This window comes from Hemiscyllium ocellatum, chromosome 3 (genome assembly GCF_020745735.1).
Source record: "Hemiscyllium ocellatum isolate sHemOce1 chromosome 3, sHemOce1.pat.X.cur, whole genome shotgun sequence".
In the NCBI taxonomy this organism is placed as follows: Eukaryota; Metazoa; Chordata; class Chondrichthyes; order Orectolobiformes; family Hemiscylliidae; genus Hemiscyllium; species Hemiscyllium ocellatum.
The window spans coordinates 106,281,552-106,304,408 of record NC_083403.1 but is presented as its reverse complement, the minus strand read 5'-3'; the positions used below and the strand labels follow the sequence as shown (position 1 = coordinate 106,304,408).

General features: G+C 40.7%; 2 protein-coding genes across 4 annotated transcripts in view; one reads left to right on the top strand and one right to left on the bottom strand.

Annotated features, from left to right (window-relative positions):
* Positions 1-13,774, top strand: part of ero1b (endoplasmic reticulum oxidoreductase 1 beta) — an 82,030-nt gene extending 68,256 nt beyond the window's left edge. The window contains exon 16 of the mRNA XM_060852705.1: positions 10,357-13,774. Coding sequence (XP_060708688.1) covers positions 10,357-10,417 — 61 coding nt within the window. The 3' untranslated portion in view covers positions 10,418-13,774. The remainder of the gene's footprint in view (positions 1-10,356) is intronic.
* Positions 13,775-15,579: 1,805 nt separating this feature from the next.
* The window catches only part of gpr137ba (G protein-coupled receptor 137Ba), a 64,802-nt gene continuing 57,524 nt past the window's right edge, over positions 15,580-22,857 (bottom strand). The window contains exons 6-7 of one of the 3 annotated variants that reach the window (XM_060821506.1): positions 22,337-22,461; positions 15,580-15,783 (exon numbers count right to left, since the gene is read on the bottom strand). In XM_060821506.1, coding sequence (XP_060677489.1) covers positions 15,660-15,783; positions 22,337-22,461 — 249 coding nt within the window. In that variant the 3' untranslated portion in view covers positions 15,580-15,659. Of the gene's footprint in view, positions 15,800-22,336; positions 22,479-22,857 lie in introns of all 3 variants that reach the window. The other 2 variants (XM_060821514.1, XM_060821516.1) reach the window with 2 other exon arrangements.

The window sequence follows — 22,857 nt, the reverse complement described above, 5'->3', positions numbered from 1 at the left end:
TGCAGTCATGCTTTTTACTGACCCTGTGAGCAGTTACCTTGGTTGATCTGCGAATGGTTACTGTTGGTTATCTGATCTTCTACAGGTCAGTTGCAGAGTAGTTTAAAAATGGCACTGAGAGGCCAGAGGAAAAAGTGGACACTAGTGCCTTCTTGTAATAGCTGCTACAAGTGTAGCATATAGGTATCTACTGAAGACTTGATCAGCTTGACTGTGATGCATCAACAGTTGATTGGCTTGTGGTATTTACTGTGAAGTGCTCATGAATAATTGCCATGTTGGGGTGATGGAGACCTCATCTAGGCCAGGACTTCCAACAACAAGCTCATTTTATTCACAAACGGTGAGAAGCAAAGTTTATATCTGAAAGCTCTTCAATGTAAAGTGGGTTCATAGAGTTCCCTCCACTGACTGAATGCTTGTTATAGTGATCTTTCCTCCAATGTACAGGTAATGTGTGACCTAAACTGTGTGCTGTCAATCAGTGCATAAGCAAGTTATCTGTCAACAATGCAGTCTATATGTCGAATATTACCCTGGACTTTTAAACATTTAAACCTGTTTTTCTAAGTAAAATTTTGCCCTGTATGTAACCTGGAACTTGATTGTGAATATTCCTGTGTTCTATTTTAATATACTGTTAGTTCAGTGCTTTGCCAGGTATTTGTCTGTGTGTTCCATTAAGATCTTAAAGTCTATAGAAAAACTGTACAACCTCATCTGAGTTCCAGTGGTGGTCTCAAGTTGTAGGTTGTGGTGATCATCCAACCCTGTGTTCTAATTTATCAAATCATGATCAAATACTCGGGTTTATTATCCAAAGCATGTAATGAGATTTCAGACATTGCACCTAACTAATATAGCATCTCGCATGAACACAACTTTGAGACTTGTAAATGCATTAAGTAAAGAAATGTACAAAGCAAGAACTTTTAACTCTGTACAGCTTTGCCACTTTTTTGCATTCCAAGTCACAATGTGAAGGTATGTGAACAATATGTATTAGGAGCAGAGATGGAGCATTCAACTCCTCAAGCTTGTGTTGCCATTCAATAAGACCATGGTTGATATGTTTGTCTTTCGAATTCCACATTTTCAACAGCCCTGATGACTATTGACTCCAATGTCTAAGGAGAATCCATCTACATATATTTAATGACCCCATTTCCACTGCCTTCTGAGATTGTGTTCCAAAGTCTTGCAACTCTCGGAGGTATTAAAAAAAAATCTCCGCTCTGTCACAAGTGTGACTCCTAATTTTAAAGCTGTATCTCCTGGTTCTGAAACGTCCATCTTTGTCAAGACCATTCAGAATCCTAAGCATTTCAATCAAGTTATCCCTTCCTCTTCTAGACTTCAGTGGAAATATGCCCAGCCTATTTAACCTCCAATCATAAAACAACTCACTCATTCCAGCTATCAATCTAGTGCACTTCTGAACTGCCACCAATGTATTAACATATGTATTTAAGTACAGAGACCAAGGCTACACACTGTCTTTGAAATATTGAGGTTGTACAGGACAATGAGGCCTCTTCTGGAGTACTGTTTCTAGTTTTGGTGATCTTGTTACAGGAAGGAGAGGGTTCAGAAGAGGTTTGCCAGGATGTTTCTGGGAATGGAACATTTGAGTTAAGAAAGGCTGCAAAGACTTGGACTTTATCATTGGAGTGAGGTTTATAAAGGCATGAGGGGTCTAGATAGGGTTAATGGTAGGTGTCTTTTCCATCAAATGGGGGATTTCAAGAATAAAGAAAATTTGTTTTTCTTTGTCGTCCAAGCCTGTGCTGATCCAGATCCCCTATCAAACCTGTCGCCTATTTTCTAAGGATCTGTATCCCTCTGCTCCCTGCCCATTCTTGTATCTGTCTAGATACATCTTAAATGATGCTATCATGCCCGCTTCTGCTACCTTCGCTGGCAACGTGTTCCAAGCACCTAGCACTCTCTACATAAAGAACTTTGCACACATTTCCCTTAAACATTTCCCCTCTCACTTTGAACTCGTGACTTCTAGTAATTGAGTCCCCCACTTTCGGGGGAAAAAGCTTCTTGCTATCTATCTTGTCTATACCTGTCATGATTTTGTAGACCTCAATCAGTTTCCCCCTCAACCTCCGTCTTTCTAATGAAAATAATCCTAATCCACTCAACCTGTCTTCATAGCTAGCTCCCTTCATACCAGGCAACATCCTGGTGAATGTCTTCTGCACCCTGTCCAAAACATCCATAGCCTTTTGGTAATGTGGCGACCAGAACTGTAAGCAGTATTCCAAATGTGGCCCAACCACAGTCTTATGCAACTGTAACATCACTTGCCAACTCTTGTACTCAATACTCCGTCCAATGAAAGAAAACATGCCATTTGCCGCCTTGACCACTCTATTGACCTATATTGCCTCCTTCAGGGTACAATTGACCCGAACACTCAGATCAATTATCCCCAGGATTTTTTCATTTACCGTAGAGTTTGCTCTTGAATTGGATCTTCCAAAATGCATCACCTTGGATTGAACTCCACCTACTATATCCAATCCATCTATATTCTGCTGTATTCTCTGAAAGTCCCCTTCACCATCTTCTACTCCACCAATCTTAGTGTCATCTGCAAACTTGCTGATCAGACAACCTATATCTTCCTCCAGAGCATTTATGTATATCACAAACCACAATGGTCCCAGCACGGATCCCTGTGGAATATTACTGGTCACAGTTCTCCATTTTGAGAAACTCCCTTCCACTACTACTTTCTGTCTCCTGTTGCCCAGTCACTTCTTTATCCATCTAGCTAGTACACCCTCGACCCCATGCAACTTCAGTTTCTCCATCAGCCTACCATGGGGAACCTTATCAAATGCATTACTGACATCCATGTGTATGACATCTACTGCCCTTCTCTCATCAATCAACTTGGTCACTTCCTCCAAGAACTCTATTAAGTTGGTAAGACATGACCTTTCCTGCATAAAACCCATGTTGCCTATCACTGATAAGCCCACTTTTTTCCAAATGGGAATAGATTCTATCCCTCAGTATCTTCTACAGCAGCTTCCCTACCACTGACATCAAGCTCACTGTTCTCTAATTACCTGGATTATTCCTGCTACCCTCCTTACACAAGGGGACAACATTAGCAATTCTCCAATCCTCTGGGACCTCACCTGTGTTCAAGGATGCTGCAAAGATATCTGTTAAGGCCCCAGCTATTTCCTCTCTCGCTTCCCTCAGTAACGTGGGATAGGTCCCATCTGGACCTGGGGACTTGACCACCTTAATGCCTTTTAGAATACCCAACACTTCCTCCTTATGCAGATTTGACCTAGAGTAATCAAACATCTATCCCTAACCTCAAAGTCAATCATGTACCTCTCCTCAGTCAATACAGATGCAAAGTACTCATTAAGAATCTCACCCAATTTCTGACTGTAGGCAGAACTTTCCTCCTTTTTTTCTTGAGTGACCAACCTTTTTTCTAGTTACCCTATTGCTCCTTTATATATGAATAAAAGGCTTTGGGGTTTTTCTTCTGTTTGCTAAAGATATTTTAGCAAACCTTTTAACCCTCTTAGTTCCTTGTTTCAGCTTAGTACTACATTCCTGATATTCTTTTAAAGCTTCGTCTGTCTTCACTCGTCTAGACCTTATGTATGTTTCCTTTTCCTCTTAGCTAGTCTCACAATTTCACCTATCATCCATGGTTCCCTAATCTTGCCATTTCTATCCCTCATTTTCACATGAACATGTCTCTTCTGCACTCTAATCAATCTTTCTTTAATAGCTTCCATCATCTCAAATGTGGATTTACCTTCAAACAGCTGTTCCTAATCTACATTCTCAGCTCCTGTTGAATTTTTGTATTGTTGGCCTTCCCCAAATTTAACACACTTCCTTTAGGCCCACTCTCGCCTTTGTCAACGAGTATTGTGAAACTTACGGAATTGTTTTTAGATTAGATTAGACTTAGTGTGGAAACAGGCCCTTCGGCCCAACAAGTCCACACCGACCCGCCGAAGCGAAACCCACCCATACCCCTACATTTACCCCTTACCTAACACTACGGGCAATTTAGCATGGCCAATTCACCTGACCTGCACATCTTTGGACTGTGGGAGGAAACCGGAGCACCCGGAGGAAACCCACGCAGACACGGGGAGAACGTGCAAACTCCACACAGTCAGTCGCCTGAGTCGGGAATTGAACCCGGGTCTCAGGTGCTGTGAGGCAGCAGTGCTAACCACTGTGCCACCGTGCCGCCCGACCACTGTGCCACCGTGCCGCCCGACCACTGTGCCACCGTGCCGCCCGACCACTGTGCCACCGTGCCGCCCGACCACCGTGCCGCCAATTTGGGAATTGTGATCACTATTCCCAAATTAATCTCCTCCTGAAACTTCAACCACCTGCCGGGCTCATTCCCCAACACCGGATCCAGTAACACCCCTTCCCGAGTTGGACTATTTACATACTGCTCTTGAAAGCCTTCCTAGATGCTTCTTACAAATTCTGCTCTATCTAGACCTCCTTAAAGTAAGTGAATCCCAGTCAATGTTGGGAAAATTAAAATCTCCTATCACCACCATGTTGCTCCTAGATCTTTTCATAATCTGTTTAAATATGTACCTCTATCTCTCACTCCCTGTTCAGAGGCCTGTAGTACAACCCGCCTGTAGCACCCTTCCTATTTTTGAGCTCTGCCTATGTTGCCTCACTGCTAGAGTCCTCCATAGTGCCCTCCTTCAGCACAGCTGTGATATCCTCTCTGACCAGTAATGCAACTCCTCCATCCCTTTTACCTCCCCCTCTATCCTGTCTGAAACATCCTGGGATATTTAGTTACCAATCATGTCCTTCCCTCAACCAAGCCTCAGTGATAGCAATAACATCATAGTCCCTGGTACTAATGTAAGTCTTACCTACTACACTTCTTGCATTAAAACAAATGCACCTCAGACCACCAATCCCTTTGCATTCATTATCTGCTTCTTGCCTTCTCTTACCCTTAGTCACGTTGACTTCATTATCTAGTTCCTAGTTCTGCCTAGCACGTAGCATGCAGCACTGGTAACAATTACTACCTAAATTCTGCTTGTAGGACTTCTATCCTTTTTTTTCCACTTATATCATATCATTGGTGCCTGTATGCACCACAACAACTGGCTGTTCACCCTCCCTCTTCAGAATGTTCTGCAACTGACCTGAGACATCCCTGACCCGTGCACCTGAGGCAACATACCATTTGGGAATCTCATTTTTGACCACAAAACTGCCTATCTACTCCCCTTACAATTGCATCCCTATGATGATAGCTCTTCCATTCTCTTTCTCGCCTTTCTGTACAGCAGAGCCAACCACGGTGCCATTAACATGGCTACTGCTGCCTTCCCCTGGTGAGCCATCTCCCCCAACAGTATCCAAAACGGTATACCTGTTTTTGGAGGGAGATGACCACAGTGGACACCTGCATTGCCTTCCTGCTTTTTCTCTGCTTTGTCACTCATTCGCTTTCTCCCTCAGCAATCCTAATCTGCGGTGTGACCAATTCACTTAACATGCTACTACAAACTCCTCAGCATCGTGTATGCTCCAGGGCAGTCATTCAGTCTAACAAGAGCTGTAGCTGGTCTCAATTCCTGCGCGCGAAGGAGTCAGGGATATCAAATGTGACTTTGAGCTCCCATGATGAGCAAGAGGAGCATAACAGGGGTGTGAGAACACCTGCCATTTTTACTCTTAAGCTTAACTTTTCTTTTTCATTTATCTAAGTTTTTACCAATTACATGATGAAAATAGAATACCTTACCTTATCAACACACCAGAGATTTGTTTTGATTAGAGGAGGAGAAACACTACACGTGTATTGTCTCAGGTTCAGCCATTGCCCAAATATAATGGTTCACTCACCTTCCCAGAGTGCAATTCGACTGCTCCCACTCAGCTCCTCGCTCACATCGCTCCCACAGCTGCAAAATAAAGGCTGCTGATGCTCGAAGTAAGTCCTTTTTTAAAAGGGAAATTTACCTTCCCGCAGCCCCCAGTCCTCATTCTCTCCTTTCCCGCAGCTGCTGCAAATGAACTATGGGACATATTTTTAAGGTAAAAAGAGAGATTTTAAAAAGACATGAGGGGCAAATTTTTTACACTGGGTGGTTTGTGTGTGGAAATGATGGATGCTGGCATACTCAACCATAAGGTGGAATACTCTCATTCAATTCTATTCTATTGACATCCAGATCTCCCTGGCCATAACTATTGCTTCAGGTCCTCGAATACAGGAGCAGGAGCAAATGGTTTGGAAAAGACATTAAGATAAGTCTATGAATTGGAAAGGTTTGAAGGGATATGGACCAGGAGCAGGCAGGTGTGACTAGTTTAGTTTGAGATTATGGTCGGCATGGACTAGTTGGAACAAAATGTCTGTTCCTGTACTGTGTTACTGTATTACTCTATAACTCTATGGTAGTTTCACCAATGCCATGTATAAATGAAGCAAGCCATCATTTTCGTTCAATTCCTCTCATGCTCTAGAAAACCTCCATCCCTCTGCACCTCAGCATTATATAGTCGTTTCCATTTAAGTAATGCTAAAATCAGATGCCCAAGGTGAGAAGGCCAACAGAAAAGATATGAATAGTTTAGGTTGACTAATAGGGATTGCTATTTATTTTCCAAGTCACATAAGAAATTTAAAATCAGGACATGCCTGCCATTGTTACCGGAGCACTTCTTGCCTTTGTGGGATTTGCACCATCCATGATTGCTGTCTTAGAAAGGTAGGGCTCTTAAATATGGATTTCATCTGTGATCCTGATATAAATTTAACAATTGCCTGCTGAGTATTCCACCACTTGGAAAAACCATCAGCAGACTGCGTTATTTTCTCCAAGCTGATCTGAGACCTTAAACTGCCATGATGTAAAGAAATTGAACCTCATGTTACTAGTGGTTTGGAGTTGCAGCAGCAGACTCTCATCACAACCTAATCCAGCTTTGAGAAGAGAGGAAAGGAGTGGCATAATTGATATCTGCTCCTGTATTCGAAAATCTAAATCAACAGGCATGACCAGGGAGATCTGGATGTCAACAGAATGGAATTGAATGAGAGTATTCAACCTTATAGTTGAGGATCAGCATTGGTTAGTTTTACAGCAACACCAGGTGCCATCATATACCATGCTTACTTTCAAATAAATTTGTTCACTCATTCATGTTTTGGTACATAAACCATAAATACATTTTTTGGAAAAACAGATCACAACATTAAAGTTTTTTTCTTAAAATAGCAACAAAAGAGCAGGGAACATCATAAGATGCACAGCCTCATGATTACAAACCCCACTGCTGCTGAGGATTTGCATGTCCACATCTGCATAGAAATTGTGCATTGTGTTCTAGCAGATTGGTCGATCCTCAGCTTAGAAGCAGTCTGCAGAGAACCGTGTCTTCAATAAGATATCAATTTATCACTCCAGTCACTACTTCAAATGCAATCTGAAGCATGCAGTTTTAATCTGTAAATTGTTTTGCTTTCTGTCCTGTTTTTAGCTTCCTCTCCAATGCTATTGGAAAAATAAAAGAATAAATCTAGATGACAATACATTTTCAATTCCATTAAAATGAATGTATTGATTGTTTTGCAAACTTCCTTTCAGGAAAGGGAGGGAGCTGACTCCAGCTCAAAATCCTGAAGCAAAATAAAGCCTGTTTAATTGCTTTAGAGGTAATAGGCAATTCACACAAAGGAACTAAGGAAATTGTGCTTCTCTGTTAATGTTGTAAGTAACTTGTAAGGTTTCTGAGAGAGGACCCTTCATATTATCACTGAAGTACGCTTGTTCGATCTCTTCCTCACACCCCTGAAAGTATTCTTGCATCTGAAAAAATAATTAGAAACTGGTAGATATGATTTAAAATAGTGATTTACAACAAGACCAGTTAATAGCTTGACAGATGAGCTATTCCTAATCTGAAATTTCCTTTGTGCTTTTTTTATTTATTTATAGAGGCTTGTTGTATTGTTTAAAAAAAACTTCTTTCTGGAGAGCAAGAATGATATTTTTTAAAATGGCTATCTTATGTAGACTTCAAGATTCAGTCTGCCACTCAAAACGTTACCTGCAAGTTTCATGTAACATCACAATTTTTTAATACTATTTTAAGATTTGGTTGATCTGCTGATCACAAGTCAGTTTCAAAGCGGCAATGATACTGAGAGTCCATAGGCATTGTGATTGTTGTTCTTTGAATAGAAGGTTAAGGAGAGCTTTAGTAGCGCTGTTTATAGTTATAGTGTAAGTAAGGAGAAATTGTTTCCACTGCTAGAATCAGTGATCAAAGCATACAGATTAGATTAGATTACTTAGTGTGGAAACAGGCCCTTCGGCCCAACAAGTCCACACCGACCCGCAAACCCACCCATACCCCTACATTTACCCCTTACCTAACACTACGGGCAATTTAGCATGGCCAATTCACCTGACCTGCACATCTTTGGACTGTGGGAGGAAACCGGAGCACCCGGAGGAAACCCACGCAGACACGGGGAGAACGTGCAAACTCCACACAGTCAGTCGCCTAAGTCGGGAATTGAACCCGAGTCTCAGGCGCTGTGAGGCAGCAGTGCTAACCACTGTGCCACCGTGCCACCCATCAGGTTTATGGTGATTAGCATTAAAAAACAGTTAACATGTATTTGCTTACTTCCATACATCATTGTGTATGTGGCTGTTGTAATTCCACTTATAGACTGTAATCTGATCACTAACTTTGAACGCATTTGCGTGACTCAGCATGCTGTCCTAAATGGATTTTGTTTCTGACATTTTGAGATGAGATAATATGCTTCAATTTATATCAATGATTTCAATTAATTTTGTCTAGTTATTAAGTTGGAAATGTGAATTATTTCAGACTAGTCACACTGCTAATCTTATGTTGAACAGTGTCCTGGACGTAACAAAAATTTCAGAAGGCAAATGGGAGTTTCATAATGACCATTTACTCAGATAGTAACATGTTGGGAAGAGGGAACGTGTGTAAGAAACGCCAACATTATTTCTTCCAAGGTTCAGTTTTTTTTTAAGAAATGTGCATCTTTATACTTATTAAATATTTGTTAAATAATTTAAATTCCGGAGTTATAGCACAGAAACAGACCCTTCGGCCCAACTCATTCATGCCGACCTGGTTTCCCAAACCAAACTAGTTCCATTTTGCCTGCTTTTGGCCTATATCCCTCTAAACCTTTCCTATTCATGTACCTGTCCAAATGTTGCAACTGTACCTGCAACTAATACTTCATTCCATATACACAACCATCTCTGTGTAAAAAGTTCCCCATCATGTCCTTTTCAAATCTTTCCCCCTCACCTTAAAATTATGCCCTCTAATTTTGAACTTCCCTACCCTGGGAAAAAGACCCTTGTTATTTATCTCATCTATGCCTCTCATGATTTTATAAACCTCTTTTTAAGATTCCCCTCAACCACCTCCCCTTCAGGGGAAAGAAGTCCCATCTTCTCCTTATGACTCAAACCTTCCAGTCCTGGTAACATTCTTGTAAATCTTTTCTGCATCCTTTAGTAATATCCTTCCTATACCAGGATGACCAGAATTATACACTATAGACCAAAAGTGTCCTCAGCACTGTCCTGCACAGACATGATATGATGTCCCTCCTGCTATAGTCAGTGCTCATGTGCTCATTCACCTTTAGGGAGGCAATGCACATCTGTTGATTATACTGTCAACTCCATGGTTTTTTTTTAAAGCTGAAGTGGAGGGTGGTTTCAGAAAAGATTTATAAGGATGTTGCCAGGGTTGGAGGGTTTGAGCTATAGGGAGAGGCTGGGGCTGTTTTGCCTGGAGCGTCCGAGGCTGAAGGATGACTTTTTAGAGGTTTATAAAATCGTAAGGGGTATGGATAGGGTAAATAGACAAGGTATTTTCCATGGGGTGGGGCAGTCCAGAATTAGACGGCTTAAATTTAGGGTGAAAGGGGAAAGATTTAGAAGGGACCTAAGGGGCAACTTTTTCATGCAAAGGGTGGTGCCTGTATGGAATGAGCTGGAAGAGGAAGTGGTGTAGACTGGTACAATACAACATTTAAAATTCATCTGGATAGGTGAATGAATAGGAAGGATTGAGAGGGATAAGGGCCAAGTGCTGGCAAATGGGACTGCAGTAATTTAGGATATCTGGTCGGCATGGACGAGATGGACTGAAGGGTCTGTTTCCATGCTGTGCATCGCTATGACTATATGATTCTAATGAAGTGTTCCATTTATCTTTCCTTTTGCCATTCCCAAACAAAGAAATTATATATGGTAGCTAACTTGTATTGCTACTTTGCTCTTTCAGGCTTTCAACAAGTATTCAAGAATTACAGAACTTCAAAATGCTATTAAAGGACAAGAGGTAACAAATGCTGTGGAGACAACAAAGATGGATGCTGGGTAGAGACTCTAATTTTGTCATAGCCCCTGGCACTCAACAGAAATTCAGACTCTTCAGGGATTTAGTAGTTAACTGTTACACACTTTACAGTATTGCATTGGCTTGAAGGACATTGAAAGATAGAGGTGAATTTGGTTTGGTAATAGTCTACCCTCTGCTGCATTTCATTTGATAGCATTTCTTTGTGATTGTGATACAAGTGCTCTGAAGGTTCTTCATTATTCCCAAATCTGAACTGTTTGTCTAATTTTTCTAGTTAGCTAAAAATTTATTTGATTTCAAATTTTATCAAACCTTATTCATCAAGAAGATTATAAACTGAACAGTTCTAGGTTTGTCTGCACTAATCTATTAAAATTCAAGTAGAATTTTATTTTTAACTCCAATGGTTTGAGGGAGCTTCCTGGAGCTTAACTGTGTCAGTATTGCAAACTGAATGTTCATGGACAGTTCTTCATTATTTCTGATTAATGTCTAAAAATTTTAATGAACTTGCTAAAGTGATCAGATTCCCTTCTAAATTGATGCCTGTTATTCAAATCTACCTGTCAATTGTCATTTTTACATTGAAGACAAGATTTTTGTAATTTAAAAATAAAAGCAACTATTTGAAAAATGTAATTTCAACTGCAACAAAATGTGTAGGTTAAGTGCACAAACAAATCCTGTGGAGAGATGGGAGCAGTTTTTACATGTTGGTGATCTGCGTAAGTAAGAAGATTTTAAGACCACTTCAGAAAACATTGAGTGTCATAGCGATCTTTGGAATTCTTCAAATGTAAAATAGAAATATTGCTGTTGCAATTTGGTACTTAAATTATAATACTTTTCCAAATCAAAAAGCAATAATATTTGAAAACCTGTATGATTCATATTTGCTTTCCACATAAAGTAGATGTTGATATCATGTAGTTTGTTTCCAACTGTTTTACTTTTATATTTTAGTATCCTCTATTAAGTAGGTTATTCTCTGAATTGACCAAATATAGCTGCCTAATCTGCTGGCGTACTTGATGAGCGGTAATCAAGGATCAGACTAATGTGACTGTGTTTTAAAAGCTACTTGTGGGTATAACACAAGTTATTGTTGGATCATCTGCAGCAAGGATGTCAAATATATATATATATATAGCACAAATAATAGTGACCATACTTTGATTTGTAACCTGTACTTTCTGCCTATGTGTTTGTGTTTTAACCTCCTTGATGGTTGCTGAAAATGTTCATCCTTTGTTCTGTTGGTATGAAACTTTTGCCTGGTTCACATGAACACATGCTCAAAACATTGCAGTCTACTATAAAAGTTTGAAAAGATTTATGCTGTTCATAAGTTATTACTCTTTAAAGAATTTGTTGACTGAATTGGTTGAACTGAGTGTACTTATTTCTGGCTACATTATTGGTTGGGAATAAGTAAAGCTGAATCATTGTGCCACAGGGAGATAAAACATAATTTGACTTCATCTACGCTGGGCTAGTCATTATGCCCACTAACCGATAATTCTATGAAGCAGGCTATTTTCCCCATCTAATCAATGTCTTTTTTTTCCCCAACAAACCAGCCTCCTTCTCTTTTCTTCTAATTCTATCTTTGCTTTATGACCATTGCACTAGTACAAATACAACCAACCCATTATCTGGTGTTAATGTCCATCATATGCTAAACCTAGTTCATTATACTGGGAGAAGTATGAATATGATGGTCATTATTAAATTCGATAATGAATTCAGAAGAAAGGACTTTGTGCAACAGCTTTCTAATCAAGATTTTGCTCCATGAGCAATCAAAGTGAATAGCGTGAATGTATTTAAGGGGATGCTAGACAAGTAATAGAAAGTTGTCCTAATGAAGTGAAATGAAATGAAGTGGGAGTTGACATAGAACGAAGCATGATTAATGAGAGATGAAGCCTACTTCTCCTCATGTTCCTTCTTCCTCAAGTACTTGTCTACTTCTCCATCAATGTATTTATGCTGTTAACCTCAGCTATTCCATTTGAAAGTGAGTTCCACATTCTGGTTAAAGAGGTTGCTCAAATTCCTTTATCAGTGATCATCATCTTATATTTACTGTTTCTAATTTTGATGTCCTTCATAAATGCATACATCTGCTGCATCTAGGAAGTGTAGCCAATCTGGGAGGACCTCTATTCAAGAATAGCGCACTAAGAACAGCAAAAGTCTGCTCTTAAATAGAAGTAATTTGAACAGCCAGAAAGATCAAAGAAAAATCTCAAGTTTTAAATTGAACTCCAGTGCTTGTCTATAGTAATTAGCTTAGCCATGTTTTTAACTAATTTTGTTCCAAAAATTGTTTATCTTTGTAATACTTCCTTTATTACAACCCTTGATCTACCTAAAACAAGTTGTTTAAACCAATCTTTTCTTTTCCTACTGGCACAGATTGATACTAAAGAACTGGAGAATTCATGTCGGTTCAGGCTACAATTGGAAGTATCCATTTTCTCCACTTACGATCATCTATCCTAGATCATTCAATTAATCACTTATGGCAATCCTTAAAATGATCGGTTATGGTTTGTAATGTGAAAAATATCTTGTCCTATTTGGAGAAATAAGTTGCTGAAGTAATCTATAAATTTAATAGTTGGCAGATAATATAAATAGGTGGCAATGTACTGAGGAGCATCTAAACAATTTAATATTACGCGCACTATATTTTTCAACATGTAAATGAAACAAACAAATGCAACGAATGTTAATTTAGTTTACTTAAGTTATCAATTTGAGGAATAAACCAGATACTGAAACATCCTTTATTGCAATCTTCTGCGTCATTTAGATTCAGCAGCAATACAAGGACATTGTAATTTCTCCAGTGTGCAGTTTTTATCAACTTGCAATTCCTTGGAGAAGAGCAGGAATCTGAGTAACAAAATTGCATATACTTCCTCTTAAGTATAAAAAACAAACTGATCAGTAACTTATTTTGAATACTTGCAAATGCTGACTGGAATAACCTGAGCACTGTGAACCAAGCTTTCGTTTCCTTTGTGCAACTACTGCTTCACAATTCCTGAAAGGAAATGTAAAAAGCTATCACCTTTAGCTGCAGATGCTGCACCAAGTTGTTCTTTCTGATTTCCCTGACTTTCATTTGCATGATCAGCACTAATATTTTAGTGTATCTGTATCCTGCCTTAAGCAATGTGACAAAACTGATTGTATTTTTTTTAAATCTTTGATCACTAGTTGCCTGTGTTCCAAGTCTTGACAAGATTTTTATGTATTGTATGTCTGTTGCATAAAAATGGGAATTGTTTTGAAAATATTTAATTGCACCCCTTATGTTTACTGCACTTGTCAGATGTATTTATTTAAAAAGAAAAATAAATTTTCCTCACTATCCACTTTTGAAAACTGATATCTTGTCTTAACAACTGCCTGTTGAAGGATCTGTATTACAAGCAATATTGTGACATTTCATCATTCATTTAGAGATGAATGTTACTTTGTGAATTCATATAGTGGTAAATATTGTTCCTTTGCAGTAATAAACTGGAAAGGTGTGTGTGTGTGTATATATATTTATCAAGTCTGAAACTGCCTTTTACCCCTGACACTTCAGTCAGCTGTCTTAATTGCATAACTTAAAGAGGACTTCAGCCCAGCCAGCAATTTATCTTTATTTTTAAGATGTTGCTCATCCAACTATCACTGCAGCATTTTTAAAAATAATTCAAGGTTAATTTCCTTGTGAAATGTTTAGGGTTGAGACAAGAAGCCAATTCACATAATGCACTTTTGTAGTTATAATTTGGAAATGGGAATTCAAACTGGTTTTGATTGCCTTTTTGCTGAATATTTTCCCCCATCATTACTCGTCTAGTTAAATGTTTTAATCATTTGGGGGGGTATGATTGATGTACTGGTTGGTCCTTTTGTGCCTGTCAATTTGTATGTTCATGAATAATTTTCCTATGATAGTGTAAAGAATAAAGTATGGAAAGCTTGTTAGTGTGAAAAGATTGAGTCAATGCTTATGAAGCTCTGTTAAATTTCTGGAAGATTTTAGTGATTTGGAAGAAACATGAGAGAGGGTGTAGTTAAGAATATCAAGTCACAGTATTAAGAATATAAACTTCCTTTATCCAGGAAGATGGGGGGGGGGGGGGGGGAACCTTTAATAAACATGCAATTTGGAGTATCACTGGAGAATGTGAAGAAAATTTAAATTTGACCAACATACCAATCCTCTGAACCATGACTATGGACTTTGGAGCACCCATTGTCCTTTCTTTTATGAGCCTACCATTATCATGCAAAGTTTCTCAAATGCAATGTATCATTTACACGTCTTGAATGTGCCAACTGCAGACCACAACAAAATAACTCAAGGCTATTTCATACTGTCAGTGCACCATTCTGATCCCTGTCAAAAAGATGTGGATTCAAGCCTCACTTCAAGAATTTCAGCAGAAACTCTGGGCTAATGGACCAGTGTACTGTTCAAGTTGCCTTCTTTCATATGATGCATTAAGTTGAGATCCCATCTCATTGATGCTGTTGAAGACATCCTTGGCTATGTTGAATGGTGAACAAGGACGTTCTTCCCACTCTTTATTTCTTAAAAGCGCTATATCTTCAAAGTAAAATTTGATTATTGTCATGTTGCTATTTGCAAATGAGTGGTAAAGTAATTGAAGATGTCCTGTGGTTATGATAGGTGTTCTGCAAATTCATATTCTTTCTGATTTGTGTTTGGTTTCCAATCCAGTAGATTTCAGCATCTTTTAAATGAAGTTAGTTTCTGGGTTGGTGTCCGATCATTAACAAAATGTAAGAGCAGTTGTAGAGACAGTTGAAGATAGATTTTACAGGTCTTTATAAAACAAATAATGAAGTCTAGAAAGGTATTATCAACCAACTAAAATTTATTATGATTCATTGCACTTTAGACTCTGAAGTGCTAGCTGTACAATATTTACAGAAACATTCTAATCACATTTCTCTGAAAAGGCTATTCCTCAATTACAGATGTGGACAGCCTATTTTTAAAAAAAAACTTTCCAAGTTAGCATTGCATCAATAATAGTATTTAGTGCAAAATTTTACTTTTCTCACATTGAACAAACCAATTTGTCATCCATTCTTAACTGTCATTTTAGAAATATTTAACAGTTACATAGTCTTTAATCAGCTTTTTGAAAAATGATTGTTCTTCAGATTATGAGTGAATGAACGTTTCATGAGTGAATCTCTACGTATGTTGATAAATGGGCATCTGAAGCAAAGGAAGCAAATTCTTCATAATTGTAACTTTGGTTCTTGGTTCCGTAGTAATCGGTTATTTGAGAGATGCTTGATGTGCTAAAAAGATAGATTGCTGTGAATTTTAAATGCTTTTTGTTAAAGTTTTGTGAAGTAATCTTTCATAAAACTCTGACGGGGTTCAAACAGTAAAGTCACCAAGTTGGCCAGACTAGGGGCAAGTCCTAAATTTAACCTCTATGGTCTTTGGTTATAACAATTGATTTCAGCTCCCATAACAGCCATAAATGTGAAAAATTTGGTTTCAGCACTCCATATTCACATAGCATTCATGTTACAGATCACTCATCAAGGATCCCCATATCACCAGCTCTTAACCAGGCTGTTGAGCTAGAATACGGTGTTCTGTTCAATAAATAAATAATTGATTCAGTCACAGTAAAGGAATGGTGATAAGATTACACAATGGTGTATAATTTAAGTGGTATCTTGCATGTAGTCGGCTTCCCATGTGTGTATCGCCCCTGTTGTCTGAATTAATAAGACTGGACTTTGGAAGGTGCTGTTGAAGATCCATGGAGAGTTACCGCAGTGATTTTGGAGATCTGTGCGATGCTCCTACTGGTGTGGAGGGATTAAATATTTAATGTGAGTGATGGGGTGCCAATCAAACTGTCTTAATGGCAATGATGTTGAGTTTCTCGAGTGTCATTGGAGTTACACCTATCCATGCAAATAGAGAGTATTCTGCATAGTTTTGACATGCCACATAGATAATGAACGGGTTTTGTGGAGTTGAGGGTTGGAATGCAAGCCACCTCACTTGGGGTTATTGCACCCAGTTTGTAACGTCCTGACTTGGACCATTGGTGCTGAATTCAGCAATACTAATGATAGTGTAAAGTATAAAATATGGAAAGCTTGTTAATGTTCAAGGGGGGACATTTGATTCTTTGGATGTATCATTGCTGGCTCTTGCATGCTGTGAATGTTGGTTGCTATTTATCAACCCTAGCTTAAATGTTGTCCAGGTCTTACTGCAGACTATTTCAGTATCTGAGGTGGTGTGAATGGTCTCTAAATCATCACTGAACACCATCAATTCTAACCTGATGTTTGAGTCTAGAGTACAATTATCTTGTGCTTGGAGTAATGTGATTATGGTTGTTAGAGGGACTTCATTTATTTTTCCTAGGGACATCACTGTGGGTGTCCTCAAAATAGTGGCCTATAGACTAACCATCTTCAGGTTAGTAAATTAATTAGTAACTTCCAATTAGTAACTTACTAATTAAGGAAGCTTAATTAGTAATCTTCCTTCCATCATAAGGTCAGAAGTGGGAATGGTCACCGTACAATATTTGACAACATTTGTGACCCTTGGATACCAGAACAGATTGGACCCACATGCTGTAAGGCTTGGAGAATAATCAGATTTAAACTGATAAGTAGTAACATTTTGTAATGAGCCAGGCAATGACCATCTCCAAGAGAATCTAACCATCATTTGTTGCCGTTCAGAGGCATTACCGTTATCGTCCATCATCATCCTTGGACTTACTATAGAAATGAAACGGTATCTAACCATATAAATACAGAGGTTAGGATCGCTGATAACTAACTCATCTCCCGACCCCTTAGTGTCTGTCCACTATCTTACAAAATAAAGCATGATCAAATACTTCCTATCTTCCTGGATAGATGTAGCTCCAACGGTTCTCAAGGTTGATATATCTAGGGCAAAGTAGTGCGTTTGATTTAGCACTCAATCCACCACCTTAATAATCTTCTTTCTGTCACTGCCAGACAGTAGCAGCAGTGTTTACTATTAAGATGTGCTGGAACAACTTAAGATGGCTTCTTAAACAGCATCTTCCAAACCTACGACTTTTATCCAATAAGCACAGCCGATGTATGGGAGAATTACCATTTCCAAAACAGATGCCATCTGACTAGCAACTACATTCTCTCTCTCACACCCACACACATTCTGAATTGATCTTCTGAGGATGAGGTGGATGTCTCGGACAATTCAGGACTGGATAAAGAAGAGGAGGAAGGCTCTTAGCAAATCCATAGGGAGCAATTCAGCTGCAGCCCTAGACCAATATAGGAAGTGCCAGAAGGAACTTAAGAAAGCAATTGGAAGAGCAAAAAGGGGGCATGAAGAAGGATTTGTGAGCAGGATTATGGAGAATCCCAAGATATTTTATAAATACATTAATGCGGAAGAAGTTAACCAGGGAAACAGTAGAACCTATTAGGAGGCAAATGTGTGAAGCTGCAGGATATTGAAAAGGTGTTAAATGAGTACTACTCCTTTTCCAGAGTAAGGACTAAAGAGGTGGGTACGGAATTCAGGAAAAGAATTCTGTTAACCTGGCAAGATGGATCAGAAATTGACCTCGTAATAGGATGCAATGAGTAATGGTAGGAGGCTGATGTTAAGCGGTGTACCACAGATCAGTACTGCAATTCTTATAAATGACACAGATGACAATGTAGGGGGAGATGTTAAGCAACTTTGTAGGTAACACATTGGTAGGGTGATAAATAGTGAGGAAGATGGTTGTATGTTAGAAATTGAAAATATGAATGGGTTGGTCAGATGGGCAGAGCAGTGACAGATGGTATTTAATATGATGAATGGGAGGTGATGCACTTGGAAGAAGAAACAAGATGAGGGAGTATTTTAATGAATGGCAGGACACTGGGCAGTTCAGAGGAACAGGGATCTTGAGTAGTTATTTCCAGACCCCTGAAGTCAGAGCATGTGAGTAGTATGGTTAAGGCATTTGGGACATTTGCTTTCATTAGTCATGGCTTAAGAGTATAACAGCAAAGAGGTCATGTTTGATTTTGATGTAAATTGATGTATTATTGTCACATCACAGGAATAGAGAATTCGACGTTTCGAGCATAAGCCCTTCATCAGGAATAAGAGAGAGAGAGCCAAGCCGGCTGAGATAAAAGGTAGGGAGGAGGGACTAGGGGGAGGGGCGATGGAGGTGGGATAGGTGGAAGGAGGTCAAGGTGAGGGTGATAGGCCGGAGTGGGGTGGGGGCGGAGAGGTCAGGAAGAGGATTGCAGGTTAGGAGGGCGGTGCTGAGTTGAGGGAACCGACTGAGACAAGGTGGGGGGAGGGGAAATGAGGAAGCTGGAGAAATCTGAATTCATACCTTGTGGTTGGAGGGTTCCCAGGCGGAAGATGAGGCGCTCCTCCTCCAGCCGTCGTGTAGTTGTTCTGCCGGTGGAGGAGTCCAAGGACCTGCATGTCCTCGGTGGAGTGGGAGGGGGAGTTAAAGTTTTGAGCCACGGGGTGATTGGGTTGGTTGGTTCGGGCGGCCCAGAGGTGTTCTCTGTTTTCCTCCGCTACATCGATGACTGTATCGGCGCTGCCTCGTGCTCCCACGAGGAGGTTGAACAGTTCATCAACTTTACTAACACCTTCCATCCCGACCTGAAATTCACCTGGACTGTCTCAGACTCCTCCCTCCCCTTCCTAGACCTTTCCATTTCTATCTCGGGCGACCGACTCAACACAGACATCTATTATAAACCGACTGACTCCCACAGCTACCTGGACTACACCTCCTCCCACCCTGCCCCCTGTAAAAACGCCATCCCATATTCCCAATTCCTTCGTCTCCGCCGCATCTGCTCCCAGGAGGACCAATTCCAACACCGCACAACCCAGATGGCCTCCTTCTTCAAGGACCGCAGATTCCCCCCAGACGTGATCGACGATGCCCTCCACCGCATCTCCTCCACTTCCCGCTCCTCCGCCCTTGAGCCCCGCTCCTCCAACCGCCACCAAGACAGAACCCCACTGGTTCTCACCTACCACCCCACCAACCTGCGCATACAACGTATTATCCGCCGCCATTTCCGCCACCTCCAAACGGACCCCACCACCAAGGATATATTTCCCTCCCCTCCCCTATCAGCGTTCCGCAAGGACCACTCCCTTCGTGACTCCCTTGTCAGATCCACACCCCCCACCAACCCAACCTCCACCCCCGGCACCTTCCCCTGCAACCGCAGGAAATGTAAAACTTGCGCCCACACCTCCACACTCACTTCCCTCCAAGGCCCCAAGGGATCCTTCCATATCCGCCACAAGTTCACCTGTACCTCCACACACATCATCTATTGCATCCGCTGCACCCGATGTGGCCTCCTCTATATTGGTGAGACAGGCCGCTTACTTGCGGAACGCTTCAGAGAACACCTCTGGGCCGCCCGAACCAACCAACCCAATCACCCCGTGGCTCAACACTTTAACTCCCCCTCCCACTCCACCGAGGACATGCAGGTCCTTGGACTCCTCCACCGGCAGAACACAACTACACGACGGCTGGAGGAGGAGCGCCTCATCTTCCGCCTGGGAACCCTCCAACCACAAGGTATGAATTCAGATTTCTCCAGCTTCCTCATTTCCCCTCCCCCCACCTTGTCTCAGTCGGTTCCCTCAACTCAGCACCGCCCTCCTAACCTGCAATCTTCTTCCTGACCTCTCCGCCCCCACCCCACTCCGGCCTATCACCCTCACCTTGACCTCCTTCCACCTATCCCACCTCCATCGCCCCTCCCCCTAGTCCCTCCTCCCTACCTTTTATCTCAGCCGGCTTGGCTCTCTCTCTCTTATTCCTGATGAAGGGCTTATGCTCGAAACGTCGAATTCTCTATTCCTGAGATGCTGCCTAACCTGCTGTGCTTTGACCAGCAACACATTTGCAGCTGTGATCTCCAGCATCTGCAGACCTCATTTTTTACTCGTATTATTGTCACATGAAAAGTATTGTTTTGCATGCTAACCAAATAAATAATATCTTACATAATTACACCAAGGTACTTGAACAGAATGCAGAATATAATGTTACAACTTCAGAAAAGGTGCGAAGAAAGATCAACTCTATCGTGAGAGGTCTTCAGTGGGCTAACGGCAGGAAGTGCATTGGTTAGACCACAGTTGGAGTACTGTATGCAGCTCTGGTCACCTCACTAAGGAAGGATGTGATTGCACTATAGAGGGGGTACAAATGGGTTTCACCAGGATGTTATCAGGAATGGAGTAATTGAGCTATAAAGAAAGACTATTATAGGCTTGGATTGTTTTCGTTTGAGCAGGGGGGCCATGATTGAGGTGTTTATGAAAGATGTGTATGAATAGGGAGAGTAGTGAGCCGCTGTTTCCTTGATTGAGGAGTCAATCATGAGGGGGGCATAATTTTAGGGTAAGGGGCAGGAGATTTGAGAAAAAAGAAACATTTTAACTTCAGGTGGTGGGAATCTGGAATACAGTGCCTGGGAAAGTTTGCTGCTCTATACAGTTCTGAACAATGTGAAGGGCTGGGCTGGGCTGGGCTGGGCTGTGCAGGATTCCAAGAACTGGATATGGCAAACAGCTGCAAAACTGTTAATGTTTGCCCATTGTCTTTTGGAGGGATCGGACAGAATGAAATTTAAAAGAAAATTTCAAGGAGTATTTAGCTTTTCATCTATTGTGTCTCAACTGCAGTGTGTTTACTTCTGGTCACGTCACTTGAGGAAGATCTACTAGAATAGAATTAAGGATAAGAAGTTTCAATGGAGGTGATACATGAGCTACAGTTGTTCTCAGCAGGGAAGGTTAAGAGGAAATTTAACAATTTTTCAAAATCATGCAAGAGTTTGATGGAGTAATTAATGAGAAAGAGTTACCGCATGCAGGATGGTTGGTAACCAGAAGATGAAGATCTAAGATAATTGGCAAAAGAACAAGAGGAAGTGAGCTTGTTTTAATGCAGGGTATTATGATCTGAAATGCACCGTCTGAATCTGCTTCTATCAGCTTTTCAATGGTACTCTTGTAAACAGTGGCCATAGAATTGCAAAAAGAAGCCCTTCAAAGCCTTTTGTCCCCATTTTCTGTAAGAGCAACTCACCAAGTCACACTCCTGACCTTACCCCCATCGATAGCCTGATATGCACTTGAAAAGGAGACATGCACAGGCCTATGGTTCAAGTGCAGAGGAGTAGAATTAATTAAAAAGGTCTTGGGTAGCATTTGAAATATGAGCCACTCTGGGCTGTATATTTAATGTGTTGGCCTTGGAGGGGTTTAAGAGGACGTTTATAACAAAGATCCTGGGATTGAAAAGCTTGTCATATGAGGAGTGGTTGAGGGCTTTGGGTCTGTACTCATTGGAGTTTAGAAGGATGGGGGAATCTCATTGAAATTTACTGAATACTACGAGGCCTGGTTAGAGTAGGCATAAAAAAGTTGTTTCCACTAGTGGAAGAAACTAGAACCTGAGCGCAAAGCCTCAGAATGAAGGAATGACACTCTAGAACTGAGATGAGGAATTTCTTCAGCCAGAGGATGATGAATCTGTGGGATTCATTATCACAGAAGGCTGTGGATACCATGTCATTGAGTGTATTTAATGACCGATGGATTTTTGATTGATAAGGAAATAAGGATGAATGCAAGAGAATGGTGTTGAGAAATGTATGAGCCATGATCAAATGACAGACCAGACTTGATAGGCTGAATGGCCTAATTCTGCTCCTGTATCTTATGGTCTTTCAGAGACCCAACTGGTAAGGCACAGTGGGCTAAATGCTGTACCATCCATCGCTCTCTTGTTCTAGAGTTTTAAGTAATTACCTGCTGAGTGCACTATGACAGGTGACATTCCAGGCTAAGTCATCATCACTGTCATAGCGTCGAGGATTATCGAAGAAAAAAGCCCTGGAGGTGAATCCATGAGCACGTGACATGCCATTCTCAGCCTGCAACAACAGAAAACCTGAGCAGTAAGAGAAGCAGAATAGTAAGCCATCCATATCGTAAAACACCCAAGTTCAATTTACTTTTTTCCTCATTTTTAAGCATAATTGTAATCACTAAACCAATTGGTGAGAATGGTGGCCATTCTGGAAGATTTATGATGCAAACTTAGGAAGATTGTACAACTGGATACATAACTAAAGAGCTGGTGTAGGAGGGAGGGACTCAGATATCTGGAGCATTGGGATCCTTTCCAGGGCAGCTTTGAAAAAGGACGGGTTGCACTTAAACTGGAGGGGAGGTTTGATAGTTCTGGATCAGTGGTGCTGGAAGAGCACTGCAGTTCAGGCAGCATCCAATGAGGAGGTTTGATAGTGCCATTCGGGGAGGGGTTAAAC